General features: G+C 38.1%; 2 protein-coding genes across 2 annotated transcripts; one reads left to right on the top strand and one right to left on the bottom strand.

Moving 5' to 3' along the window:
• Positions 1-413: 413 nt before the first annotated feature.
• tlr22 (toll-like receptor 22) lies at positions 414-3,281 on the bottom strand. The gene is given in 3 exon segments (XM_035526904.1): positions 414-2,068; positions 2,071-2,953; positions 2,955-3,281. Coding segments are annotated over 3 exon segments (2,865 nt in total).
• A 1,501-nt stretch (positions 3,282-4,782) lies between these two features.
• ddx52 (DEAD (Asp-Glu-Ala-Asp) box polypeptide 52) lies at positions 4,783-14,326 on the top strand. The gene is made up of 15 exons (XM_027019324.2): positions 4,783-4,893; positions 5,558-5,786; positions 6,205-6,362; positions 6,489-6,674; positions 6,762-6,905; positions 7,049-7,160; positions 7,247-7,319; positions 8,887-9,090; positions 9,661-9,751; positions 10,140-10,262; positions 13,046-13,196; positions 13,362-13,437; positions 13,532-13,603; positions 13,843-13,941; positions 14,182-14,326. The coding sequence occupies exons 1-15, from the start codon at positions 4,807-4,809 to the stop codon at positions 14,243-14,245; spliced, it is 1,869 nt and encodes a 622-aa protein (XP_026875125.2). The 5' UTR covers positions 4,783-4,806; the 3' UTR covers positions 14,246-14,326.
• Positions 14,327-14,412: the final 86 nt, after the last annotated feature.

Below are 14,412 nucleotides of genomic sequence, written 5' to 3' on the forward strand. Positions count from 1 at the left end.
CACAGCAGCCTCAGCAATCAAGGCTATGGAAGCAATTTTCTCCTATATTCGAATTAGCAGATCATAGCATGTGGTCACTTTAGCTTCTTATGTAGAAGGAGGGACTCATGCTGGGAGATAGACAATAGGGACAAAGTGGAAACAGAAAGCATGGAGGCGTTCTGTTCAGCCTATCTCTGAAGACTGGATTCCAAGTCAGCTCCTCCTGGGCCCACATTAGGTTCAAAGGTCAGTAATTTAAGATGAAGTGGAGCTGCTGACACAGTTCCTGCAACTCTTTACCCCTCCAGCCTTACTCTTTTCTTTAAAACAGTGAGACAGTGTCTGATGGAGAATTTCATTTGTCAGCAAAAACAGGATTTTTGCTAATACATACATGATAACCTTTATATTATAGAGGTATTGTTCTAATGTCAGTCTGAAAGCTTAACATCCAGAATAGTATTCTCTTCTTCTGGGTCTCCTTTGGTCTCTAAAGCCTGTCTCAGCTTTTGCCAAAAGAGTCTAATATCTTCTCCAGCTTTGGGCCATCTAAGACAGGTCATCTTCTTCACCAGCTTCCGCATTTGATGGTAAGGAGACAGCTGTTGAGTAGGAATATCCTCCAAAAATACTAGGATCAGCACATCTTTCTGTTCATCAAATAGTCTGAAATTAGCCATTTGTATTTCCTTTGAGCACCATGTACTCCTCAAGTAACTGTGGGTGATCAAGCAAATGGTCTTATGACTACTGTATATTCCATCTATGATATTGTCTATGATGGGCTTTCCTGGCTCAAAGTCCCTGTAATGCAGACACAGTCTCCAGCCCTGCTCACTCTCCAGATTGGGGAGCAGCTCCTGCACAACCCAAGGTTCATCTTGGGCATTGTAGGAAATAAAAGCATCATACTGAAATCCATGCTGCTGGTGCATCTGTTTCTTCTTATTATCATGTAGGAAGGCAAGGAATAGGTAATATGCATAAACCATTTGCCAGTACAGGAAGTGATAGATGAAAGAGGCCAGAAGGGTGAAGACAGCCAAGACAGAGGTGCATATAAAGCAGATGAAGTCTATACTCACGATACAAGACTCTGTGTTGAGGTTTACAAATCTCATGCCTCTCATTGAAGGTGGGTAACTGCAGGTATATCTGCTCAGGTAAATTACCTGAGTATAGTTACTTTTCATAGCCCAGTCAATAAAAATCTCATTGCTACAGTCACAAGTGAAGGTGTTTCTTTTCATGTCAAGGTATCTCAGTCGAGAGAGAGACTTAATCAGTGTCTGGTTGATGACATCTAACATGTTTTCAGAGGCTTGTATAACTGACAATCTGGAGAGCCTTGCATTTAATAAGAAGCTCAAGGAATGAAGCTGAGCTTTTGAGATGATGAGCTTGGTCAGCCCTGGAACTGGGTGGAACACTTCTGGAGGAATTGAATTGTCAGCTGAAAATGCATTCTTTGAGCGGTCCAAAAACCAAAGTTTAGGGGTGGAGTTAAATGTATCAGGATGTAGATGATCAAGGTTCATGCTTCCACCATAGAACATTTCCAAGGAGGTTAAACCTTGAAGCAGATTTGAGGGTATTTTACCAAACCCTCATCTTTGACTATGAATAGACAAACATTTTAGTGACTTTAAATGTATAAAAGGAGGATTGTTCAAATTATCATCCATATATGAAATGACATTGCTAAATAGGTCTAGGTGTTTCAAGTTAGGCATCCCTGAGAACACTGTTGGGTCTCTGATACTTTTCTTGGTTATCCTGTTTGAGGAAAGTAACAATTGATCTAGGTTTATAAGTCCTGTAAATGCATGTCTTTCAATCTCAGAAATCTGATTGTCAGAAATGCTCAGGGACTTAAGATTGGACAAACTCTTAAAGCTTCCATCTGTAAGTGTGCTTAACTTATTATATACCAGTTGTAAATTCTTCAAGGAAGGTAGACAATTTTTGAAAGCATTGTCAATTGTCAATAATTTGTTAGACCCCAGTTTTAGAACTTCAAGATTATTCAGATCTTTGAACAGGCATGGATTAATTGCAGAGAATGTGTTGCTGTACAAGTAGAGCTGGCAAAGTCTGAACAGGTCAATGTATGAATTAGATTTCTACTGAGGTCTATAAACTTGAGTGTAGGGAGCATCTGGAAAGTACGTTTGACCTGTATCAACTGATTGAGTTGCAGGCGCATTACGTTCAACTGTGTAAGTCCTATGAATACCAGTGCAGATATGTTAGATATTTCATTATCTGACAAGTCTAGTTCTATTAGGTTGAAACAGTGTTTAAACATATGCTCGGTCAGCACTGAGATGTTGTTTCCCTTCAAGAGCAATATGCCAAGCTCAGGAGAAGACACATACTGTAGAAGAGCCTCTACCTTTACCTGGTTGATTTCACTTAATCTTATCTTATACAATGAAGCCAAGATCTGAAGAAATGTAGCTATGCTCTCCAGTGGAATATGAATCCCACTCATGTAAAGTGTCATTACTGAATTCAAATATGCTTTATCTGTGATGTTCCATAACATGGCTCTGTCTTGACCACAGTGTGATATATCAAGGTGATATAGAACTGGAAAAATGTTTTCAATTATTTGAAAACTGATCAAAAGATTGTAAGAAAAATCTATTTTTCGTAGTGACAAAGGTGACTTTGACAGGTCATATGAGTTAAATCTATGTAATTTGTTGCATCCAATGAACAATTCTTCCAAAACTGGTGATGAAAGCACAGGCTTGAGCCTGTCAATGTGTTGGATCTTATTTTTTGTGAGGTTCAAGACCTTTAAATTCAGAAGGGTGCTGAAAGAATGTTGCTCAATTCCTTCAATTCTATTACCATCCAGTCGTAACACTTGCAGCTGGGTTAGACCTTGTAGTAGACCTCTTGACACGTTTTTCAACTTGTTATTGGCCAGATTAAGATTGGTCAAGTTGGGGAAGTGTTCAAGAAGTTCCTTCTTGTATCCATGAAATGTTGTTGTCTGATAAGTTCAGATATCTTAAGTTCCAAATATCATCAAATTCACTGGCTTTGATGTTTGAAATTAAGTTGAAGGAAATATCTAAGTATCTGACCTTGTTGGGTATCTGAGAAAGAACCTTTAAAAAATCAATTTTTTAGCAAAGCACTTTCAACTGGTAGGTATCATTTAGAGCACCTTTGACAGTGCAGTTTTCTAAAGAAAATGTATTAACCTGGACAATAAAGACATATATAGAGAAAACAGTCTGACATATGGTTATTTTTGAACATCCTTTTTCAAGATTTGCTGGCATTCTTTAAAAAGATGAGCTAGTTATCATCCGGTAATGGCGTCTTAGATGATAGTCCTTCTTTAATTTCATACCAAATCCAGCAGATTTGTAGAACTTGATCTAAAAAAAAAATACAGTGTCATAGCCACATACTGCATCTGCATAACAGTAATAACATTAATAAGTAATGTTATCTGCATAACAGTAATAACATTAATACAGTAGGTTTACAACAAAACCGCCTTAATGCTGAAATACTAAAATGGTTTTGTTTGATTTTTCTTCCATGGCAACAACATTTGTGTAGTATTCTCAAGATAAGGGAACTGAAATTTCCAGATATTTCAACTTACTGCTTCTGTCTAGCATTTTTGTATGCAATAACTCCATTATTATGCAATATTGTAATATTCAGTGACATTGAAATCAAGTCTCACTTCAAAGTCACAGAAAATTAGAAGTTTAATTTGCACCAAATCACATTTATCCTTATTATATCCTAAATATACTTTTAATGGTTAATAACCACATTTGAACAGAGAACAAATGATCTACTGAAAATTCATTATTATTATTATTTTATTTTTAGTTTAAAATTGTAAATTGCATGTATTTGTTACAATTATAGAGACAGGCTCAAAGTAATATTTTTATTATGTAAAGCTATCTGACTGTAGTTCATACGTTATCACATTCATCACTCCTTAGTTTCTAACCACAGGATCACTGATGGCTGGATATTATTTGGGTGTTGGGCCATTCTCAACACAGCACTGACACTGACGTGGTAGAAGTGTGGTGCACTGATATGAAAGTATCAGGCACTACCCTGCATTGGTGTTTACACATGCAATGCCAATGCAGGTTTGATCTGCCTCACAAAAAAACTACAATCAGTCAACTACATGTCTGGGGTCGGAAACTAAGCACATGCACATTCTATATATACGTAAATGTTTCCAATAAAGTCGATGATGAGTGAAAACAGAAGATAAACACGAAGTCTTCTCATAACTTATGCTTGATTTGTCCTCATTTATTCTCTCTGGGCTTGTTCAACAATGACATGAGGAAGTTGGGTGTGAGGGATTTTGCCACAGTCTCAAGGTTGAAAACAACTGGTGTTGTTCCACTCACACCAAAATAAAAACATCAAAATAATACAGTAATATATAATAATACAATTTTAACACATTTAAGTAAGTATATGATAACTCCCTAGCTATCTATAATCTAAAAATGTACAAATGTTAATAAATGGAAAAATATATTATTTTGGTGTCAGGCAGAATCATTTAATAGTGTTTAATAGTGTGACTCACGTTAGCTACGTGACTTTTTAGCTAATTGCCAAGACCTTTACTGATTTATGTAATAGATATAACCGTGCTACTGCTTCGCCTCGGTTTGAAGAAGAAGCAGCGCACCCACGTGGACATTAGAAAGGAAATCAAAACGTGTAATAATCAATTGTCGAGCTACAAGTCATGTCACACTCTACAATCGATTAATAATACCTTATTTCTTTTATATGTTCTGAGCCGCCATGGACGCGGTGGAATTGTTCAAGAAGCTTGGTGTTGGTGCAAAATTTGATTTCAAGCGTTTTGGAAAAGATGCGGAAAGATTTAAGGTGACGTATAAACACCTTTTTGCTATGAATGCTTTCATGTGTAGTAGCTAGTTAGTTCGAAGTAGGCGATGACTTTTTGCGTGAACTTCTTTATTAAAGTCTGTTAGCCCTAGCTAACATGTGTTTCTATTCGTGTAAGGTTAGATGGCTTGGTGGCTAGCTAGCTAGTTACCTAGGCAGCAATCCAAGGATTAATTTGTCAGATAGTTAGCTATCTAACTGCATAAGTGGCTAATGTATTCGCCCAACAATGAGATTATACAAAAGAATTATATCTAAGGAATATCTGGATTAAGTTAGTATGATGACTCGTAACATAACGACAGTTGGATAAGTTAGCTAGCCAAAGTATTTATTAAGTAGCTTGCTAGGTAGCTAACCTAGCTCTCTTATCTAGCTAGCTAGGTAGCTAACCTAGCTAACCTAGCTTTAACTAGCGCTTGCTTTGTAGGAAAGCAATAAACGTCTCATGTAAATGATCCTTACCTTAGTCTATGTCTCGTATTGGCTAGTATTTTGTGATATTGCATTATCGAAATATTCCTCAAGGTGTTCTAAACATGACACGTTTTTAGTAATTTATTAATTTAATTCATTCATTGTCATAATAATTAATTTGTCTAAACTGCTTCTCTTTTTCCTTAACCATCTCACTATTAAACAGGTGGTGAGGTCTCAGAGCAAAGATATCTCTAACCCCTTGGCCAGGATTAGCTTCTTTGGCATAAAGAGAGATGATGAGACTGCTGTAGAGTGCACACATGATGACAGTGAAGAGGAAAAGTCAGAGGAAGAACAGGCAGTCTTTGCAGAAAAGAGAAAAGGTTCTGATGAGGATGAACCATTGAGCATACAAAGAAAGAAAAGGAAAAAGGATAAAAAGAACACTGATGGTAAGAGCCCAGGCCTGCCACTTTCTGAACTTGTGCAATTTTACAGCTAATGCACTGTATATTGATGTATTTATTTGTAGTTATATAATGTCAAGTCCTAACAACTATACACTACTCTTTGCACTTTAGCATCACTGTAGGTGTGTGTGTGTGTGTGTGTGTGTGTGTGTGTGTGTGTGTGTGTGTACATACATACATACATACATACATACATACACACACACACACACACAAAACATATCTTGTCCACCTACCACTGTGTACTGTTTCTTATATGTACGCAGCTGAAACACTCTAGTAATGTTTCATCTTAAATGCAGCCATTGCAGAATATGCTGATTTAGATGTGCGTTCCCACACTGTAAACTAACAAACTCTTTTTCTTGCATCTAACTCAGTCCTATCTGTTGGTACATAGATGCAGAGATTGAGGAACCTGATGGTGATGACAAATCAGAACCAGAGAAGGGGGGGATTCAGTGGATGTCTTCACAAAGCAAGAAGGCAGAAGGACCTAAGACAAAGGCCAAAGACAGTCCCTCACTGATGAGACTAAAACAACTTCATCAAGAGAAGGTCAAGAAAAGACGCATCTTCTACTGTAGCATCTGTGTTGTTTGTGATTTAAAAAAAACTTTGAAAGTTGTAAACAATCCTCACCCTTTTCTCAGCATGTGTGCTATTTTCAACTGTTAATTTCAGGTCAGTCAGTTAAGGCACAAGAACAGGATTAATGTGCATGGCACAGATGTCCCAGACCCTCTTAGCACCTTTGAAGAGCTTCGCCAGGAATATGAGCTGGATCCAAGAATCATTCAGAACATCAAAGCAGCAGGCTTCCAGACCCCCACGCCCATTCAGATGCAGGCCATACCACTCATGATGCATGTAGGTTAACCTTTATCAGCTTTCAGCATGTTTTAAAATGTAAAAGGAATTCTGAGATTTAATGTCTTTTTATGCTGTGTGTTTAAGAGGCGAGAGATCCTGGCATGTGCCCCCACAGGTTCTGGGAAAACTATAGCCTTCTGCTTGCCCGTGCTTTCCCACCTCCGGCAGCCACTTAATAAGGGCTTCAGGGCCCTCATCGTAGCTCCTACCCGAGAGTTGGCCAGCCAGGTGAGATGTTATGACATTGGTGTTACTATGACACTTTTAAACGGGTCTTAGTTGACGGTACTAACCATAAAACCATGAAGCTGACTTATTTACCATGGGATAAGGTGATTTTCTACTTCATTTGGCTGTACATTTGCTTGTAGACACACAGAGAATTGCTGAAACTGTCTGAGGGAGTGGGCTTCAGGATTCACATCATTAACAAAGGAGTAGATGCAGCCAGAAAATACGGTCCTACGTCAGCTAAGAAGTTTGGTAAGTTGCCATTTCTTGAACCAAGCATTCAGGCCAAAATTGTGCCACGTGTTTATAAAAGCAATTTTATTTTCTTTTACCCTCAGACATATTGGTGACAACTCCTAATAGGCTGGTATACCTGCTTAACCAGGACCCACCGGCTGTAGATTTAAGCAGGTGAGCCTAATTTGGCACTTTTGCTAACATAGCCTGAACTGTTTTCTAAATATGGAGACTACGACATTAGGAAATATACATTTTTTTCTAGGGCATTATCATAATCAGTATGGTACTGATCTTCCAAAAGTATGGCAGAATGCATACATTTGATAGCGTTATTCTTGTACTTTGCCCTTAGCTTTGGTTTTTGGAGGGTATTTTCAGGTTTATTTGGTTAGTTGAGTATCCTCATCTGAATCCAACATGCTGTTTGGAGTACTGCACAAAGTGAGTTCATTGCAACATCAGTGACAGCGTGTCAGTGAACATGATTGTTGGTTTAAGAGTGGTGTTTTAAGTAAGCATGATGTATTGCCCGGTCAGAGATGAGCGTGCCTGTCACATGCCAGAACCCACCTAATTGCCTGTGCTTTCTCCATTTTCACCATAGTCATCTTTTGTTTGAAGCCCCATCAAGTGGGCAGTCCTTTGAAATAACTGCAAAATAGCATCAATTTACCCTGTTAAAGATTTTTTATTTATAGTTTATAATACATTATACACATAATACATGCTCTTATGTTCAGAATGATTTAAGAATTTAATACAAAAAAAGAAAAAGCAATAAGAGCATACTTGAGGAGACCAAGTTCTGCTTGGGCTTTTCTAATGTCCCAGTTGTCCCAAACCACATTTTGTGAAGAATTTGTCAGAAAATAGTTGTCTAAAATAGTTCATCACTTTCCATTTCAACTTCTTTGTTGCTCTAGTTGTGTTGGCAGCATCGTTTTTTGCAGTGCAGGTGAGATCCCTTTCATTCGGTTTTCAGTACTTTGTTACAAAGAACGCTTCAGTTAAGTAATCTGCTGTGTGTGGTCTTTTGGTTTGAATCTTGTCTGAAGATATTTTGACCTTGTTCTTTAGTCGGATGTGGTGATGTCCAGTTATGCGAATTGATAGTCATGATGATGCTTGACCCCATGTCAGTCAGGAAGAGATAACTGAATTGGGACATGCATAAACTCTGTTTTTAACTATGATGTTTCTATTGGCCAACTATGGTTTTAGAGCATTTAAGTATTTTTTGAAAATAAAATTTAAACACCCACTTACCTTCACAATGAAATGGACAGTGGTTATTGTCTGCTGTGGCTTTGAGCCCTGTCCTTGCGTCACACAGAACAAATTGAAAATATTGAGCAAATGGTGAACTTTTATTTTAGAGGGCAGATTTGAAGTGTTGCCATCTTTGGCTGTCACATGCTCCACGGATGCCCTATAATGTACATTTCTGACATAGTTTAAAGTACATATTTACATGCTCTGAAAATATAAACTAAGGCACAGTCAGGTGTGAATCAGTATATTGCAAAACGTGGCCTACTGGGATGCATTTAAATGAGTAGGGTGCCTTGCTCCTTAACAGCCCACGTATGCAGTATAGATTGTAATTCAAATTCACTGCCAGTATATTTGAAGAAGCTCATCTGTGGTTTATTGATGTGTATTTGGGTACATTGTGGAATTGAGGTATATTAAGGTACATTGCCCAGTAATAGCTGCCTTTCTCTCTTGGTGCACTCAGTGTGGAGTGGCTGGTGGTCGACGAGTCCGATAAGCTGTTTGAGGATGGCAAGACCGGCTTTAGGGAGCAACTGGCCACCATATTCCTGGCCTGCTCCTCTCCCAAGATCCGCCGAGCACTCTTCAGCGCGACCTTCACCACTGAGGTGGAGCAGTGGTGTAAGCTCAACTTGGACAACCTTGTCTGTGTGAACATTGGACCCAGGTATGAAAGTTCTCTGGCACATTTATCAGACAGCTTGGTTTGCTCATTTAATGTAGTGCTGTTAATAATTTAGCAAAACCACAAAATAGCATTCCAGATTTAAACATGGATCATTGCCAAGTTACTTTTTTCTATGCTAGCAGTTCAGGCCAACTTTTGTTGTAACCTTGCCCAGTCTAGCTTGTTCATATGTGAAACCACACAATGGAATACTGTGACAGCTAATTTAGATGCCATGACAGAGGATGAGCTTGTTTTTAAATGAGTTTAATGAATAACTTTGCCAGCAAATGGACACTTGATGTGATCTGTTCGGTCTCATCAATGTTATCTAGTCCCATCAAATTTGCAGATCAACTTTAATGGAATGTCAACACCAGTTTGTTCACCCATAACTCTGTCCTGGAAAATTATCAGACTGTTCAAGGGTACAGCTGCATGTGTGAAAGGAGCAGTAGAGGAAACCAGTCTAGTTCATGCAGGTGTTCTTTCCTATTTAATGTATCATTTGCCTGGCTGTTTTTATCTTTGTGAATAATGGAATTTTATTAACCCTGTTCACGTCCATAGGAACTCAGCAGCAGAGACGGTAGAGCAGGAGCTTCTGTTTGTCGGTGCAGAGAATGGAAAACTGCTAGCTATGAGGGACCTGATAAAGAAGGTTGGGCAGTTTTGGACTTTATAAACACAGAGAATTAATCTTGGCTAATATAAAAACACTGACAGTTGAACATTAATATTAGCCATGAGCTCTTGTCCTTAGTTTCAATGTCAGAGCATACAAAAACATGTGCATTTAGATGCCACCCATTTAAAAACATGAATGCGCACTTCACTTCCACAGTTTTAAAATGGTGTCAATTCTTTCGAAGAATTATTATGATGCATGCAGGTGGCAACATGAATTCAGTGGTTCAGGGCTTTGCATCCTGGGTTTAAGCTTGCCTATAATATCACAATAGAGTTCTATGCTTTTGGTCTGGGGTAAAAAAAAAAAAAAAAGTCTTTGTGACTCTACAGCAGTTATGTGGTTTCTCAACTGTTTACAGGGTTTTCTGCCACCGATGCTAGTGTTTGTTCAGTCCATTGATCGCGCCCGTGAATTGTTCCACGAGCTGGTGTATGAGGGCATCAATGTGGATGTGATCCATGCTGACCGCACACAACAACAGGTTAGTTACAAAGAAATAGTAATGTGTGCGTATTAAGGGTGTTCTATTCAGTGTTATTTCTGAAAATTTCATTTTTGTGATATTGTCGGCCATTAGTATTGCTGGGTGCAGATATGATACAGAAGTAAAATGATATGGAATAAAAAATGAAGTAAAATGATATGGAAAAATAAAACATAAACCCAAGAATTATAAAAATAAAATGCAGAAGTCAAAGGTTAATTAAAAGCTACACTAAATAAGCAATTAAGTGTAAAAGAGTGCTGGAACACTGATCCCTTACAGGGCTGAGTCAGTATGTCCAGCTGTGAAATGAGTCGGTGTGTAATAAAACAGTTACTATCTGTACATAATTACAATATTAATATACCAAACTACATTCATGAAAGATATACAGCTTACTCTGACCACTGTGTGAGGGGCAGTGGTAGCTCAGTGGTTAAGGTACTTGTAATCGGAAGGTTGCCAGTTAAAGCCCCACTGCCAAGTTACCACTGTTGTGAGCAAGACCATTAACCATCTGTTGCTCAAGTTGTATTTAGACATATTTGTAAAATGCTTTGGATAAAAACGTCAGCTAAAATGCCATAAATCTGAAATTGCTGATGCATTCTATCTTATTTAACTGTCTCACTCTAAATACACAATATATGGAGATAAATGCAGCATTAGGACCTGGGAGGGGTGTTGATATCATGCAATAGCCCTGAAACCTGAATCACAATTTGAGTCTGAAAGAGTTCATGTTTAGGCAATCTGTGCCACCATTACCAATCACTCTACTTTGCTAAAATCTCATAGTTTGTCGCACAGTATGTGTGCGAGAGAGGATCTCTGTGATGGATAATGTTGCTAAAGAATTCAACATAAAACTAAAGAACTTAAACTTAAAAGTAAAGAAAATACATAATTTGCATGTCTGATACAATTATCCGAAATGAAATCACATTGACATGCTACTGAAAATACCATTAAGTTAGAAGAGGAACCCTGATGACTTATGAACAAATGCTAATGTAGCATTACTTAAAAAGCAAATAAAAACTGACTTTTGCATTAAAAAATTTGAGATTGGGCAGGTGTTAGTGAAATGGCTTGTGATTTTCCATTTTTGCTGAATGTCAGAGAATGTTCCTGAAGATGTGTAACTTCAACATAAAAGTAAAGAAAATGCATAATCTGAATGTATATTACAATTGTGCAAAATGAAATTGTCAGAGGAACCCTGATGAACAAATGCTAATGTAATGTGTCTTAAAAATCAAACAAAACTTTTGAATTGAGTAATGCAGTATTTAGATCAGGTGATGGATGGTTATTTTTCATTTTTGCAGTTCTGGGGTGCTTATCCCCCCGTTCCTATATTTCTACTGACACAACTAATTAGCACAGTCAAGTCAGGAGAAACCAATAATAAAAAGAAATTGACTGGGGTCACCTGCGGAAGAACTGATTAATCCGCAGCACGTGGCCTGACACTGCGCACAGAAATCCCCTTTTGCGGGTGGTGTTCCTGCATGTGTGTGTTCTGTCTTTAACTTGTTTCCTTTTTGTTCTTTGTTCTTTTCTCACTGAGAGAGAGACCATAATTCTAGACTCAACGTCGCGTACCTTTTCTGTGGCATCTGAGTCGAGGCCCCCAGACTCAAACAGACTGATACAATCCCCAGCCCGTGCAAGTCTAGTGGGCTTGAATAAACCATATTTTCTCATCCATCTGTGTCTCAGTCCACTTCTGTTCCCACTATGGTAACTGTGGTACAGGTAATTTCTCCCCTTAGCCCTGCAGAGTACTTTCTGGAGACTGATGGTCTTCAGATAGGCCAGTACAGTCTCCCATGTGCCCAGCTCCCATTCAGAGTAATTCAAAAGTATTTCTGGAGTTAGATACAGTAGTTACAGATCCACTTTCCTGCTGTTATTTCACCTTAAGGGTTCACTGTTAAAGGGGTGGGTGTTACGTCTGTAGGCTTGGGTGTGTTTGCGCGTGTGTTCTCTGTTTTGGGTGTGTGTATGTGTCTTTCAGTGCCTGTGCTAGTCTCCTGTGCTTCTGATAGCCCCCAATGTGACTGGTGTGCCCCCCATGTGACTGCATTTGCTGTTTTCATGACTTGCAGACATTTCCTTGTATAACTGTATATATTCCATTCACTGTTTGTACATCACACCAGGTGTAGGGTTGGCTGCTGTTTACTTTGTAGTTTTGGCATTTGTTGTTTTGTGGCTAGACAGGGAGGTATGGAAGTCTGCTTGTCTTTGTTTTTCTTTTTGATTGGTGTAGGGAAGTGTGACTCTCCTTGGCCATCCCAAAATCTGTCTGTCTGCATTAATTTATGTTATATGTATCACATTTAAACAATAACTCTTCATTTATTACTTATATAAATCATTGAGCCGTTTTGTGGCCTGCACGTTTTTTAGGTTTCTGCTCTCTGGAACTGGAGGAGGTGTGAAATGTGTCAGAGGAATCCACCTTGCAACACTCTATGCAGATGCAATGCACTTAAAAAAAAAAAAGGGTTCATCAGACCTGGCTGCACACCACTGATAAAATGATAAATGTTTTAAAGCAGATGCTTCAACATCAGTGCACTTAATACTTTCACCTCTAAACAGGCCAAGGTGTCAGCTATATTTATCTGAAAATGTTAAATTATAATACTACAGTAACACTTTTTATGGTAAATCTTATTTACAAGTTTAATAAACTGACAGTTTTCCTTATAATGTGTAATAAATGTGTGTGTGAGATTTCTATTTATTTTGTTACTCTGTGTGCTTAGAGAGACAACGTGGTTAGCAGCTTTCGATCTGGTAAGATTTGGGTGCTGATCTGTACGGCACTAATGGCCCGAGGCATCGACTTTAAAGGAGTCAACTTGGTTGTCAACTATGACTTCCCCACTAGCGCGGTAGAGTACATCCATCGGATAGGTCAGTAATGGTGTTTTATAGCACAGAAAGAAAAACTATGCACTGCATGGAATTTGCTTTCAAGTATTTGTAATGGCTGAAACATGGATCAGTTTGAGGACTTTTTAACATTTTGAAAAATGTAAATGAAATCATCTTTAGGATTCTTCTTTTGCCCTTCTGTAGGTCGCACTGGAAGGGCAGGCCATAAGGGGAAAGCCATTACGTTTTTCACTGAGAGTGACAAACCGCTTCTGCGCAGGTACCATTACAACACAGCTTTTTGTATGACTCTTCACCAGTGCATAATCTATATTAAATATATGTTTATTCTATCTACCTCATCATTTTTTAAGCATTGCGACTGTGATAAAACAAGCTGGATGTCCTGTACCAGAGTACATGATTGGATTCAAGAAAATGAAAAGGTAGTCACAGTCAGTGATGTCTTACACACCAGAGGCAGTTTTGGATTTTGTCCCCCTTGTGATTTGCTTCTAAACAAGTTTAGTTTGTCTTAATTCTGGTTTCTAAAGATAAATCAGCATATCTGTTGGAATTGTTTTGATTATTGTAATGAGATTGTAGTACTGTAGTAATCTTAGAGATTAAGCCCTGGGTGGAATTTGTGCTTTGTTTTCCTGTTTAAACATTTTTGTTTTCATAGCAAAGTGAAACGACAGCTTGAGAAGAAACCACCAAGGAGATCAACAATCCGCACAACACCCCGCTTACTCACGAAAAAGAAACCCAACAAGGGGAAAAGGTTGGGTTCTCAATCTTAACTGTCGAGTTATGGTGTGGAGCATGTTTGAAGCTTCAAGTCTAATGTGGTGATGAAGCACAAATGACATTGGATGGGTCTTGTTGAATAAAACTGCAAAAAGTCTTCCATTTTTATTATTTTGTATTAACTAGTTTATGGTCAGCTGTTGTCAAATCTAAATTTAATTGTAATCTAAAAGTTTAATGTTCCAACAATTTCTTTCACCATTTTTTTTTTCAGAAAAAAATTAAAAATTGAGGCAAATGTGAAAGCAATTGAACAAGAAGAGAGAAGAAACACCTGAGATGTAGGGAATTACTGCTGTAAAATGTGTATGGATGTTTCCTGCCTTGTTTTTCTAATAAAGTAATAACAAAAGCTTTGATTTCATGTCCATGATTTTGGGAAATTTGAACAAGCTACAAAGTATTTCTACAAAGTGCAACAGAAGAGTTTCCGTGACTAGTTTCC

Source organism: Electrophorus electricus, chromosome 6 (genome assembly GCF_013358815.1).
Source record: "Electrophorus electricus isolate fEleEle1 chromosome 6, fEleEle1.pri, whole genome shotgun sequence".
Lineage (NCBI taxonomy): Eukaryota > Metazoa > Chordata > Actinopteri > Gymnotiformes > Gymnotidae > Electrophorus > Electrophorus electricus.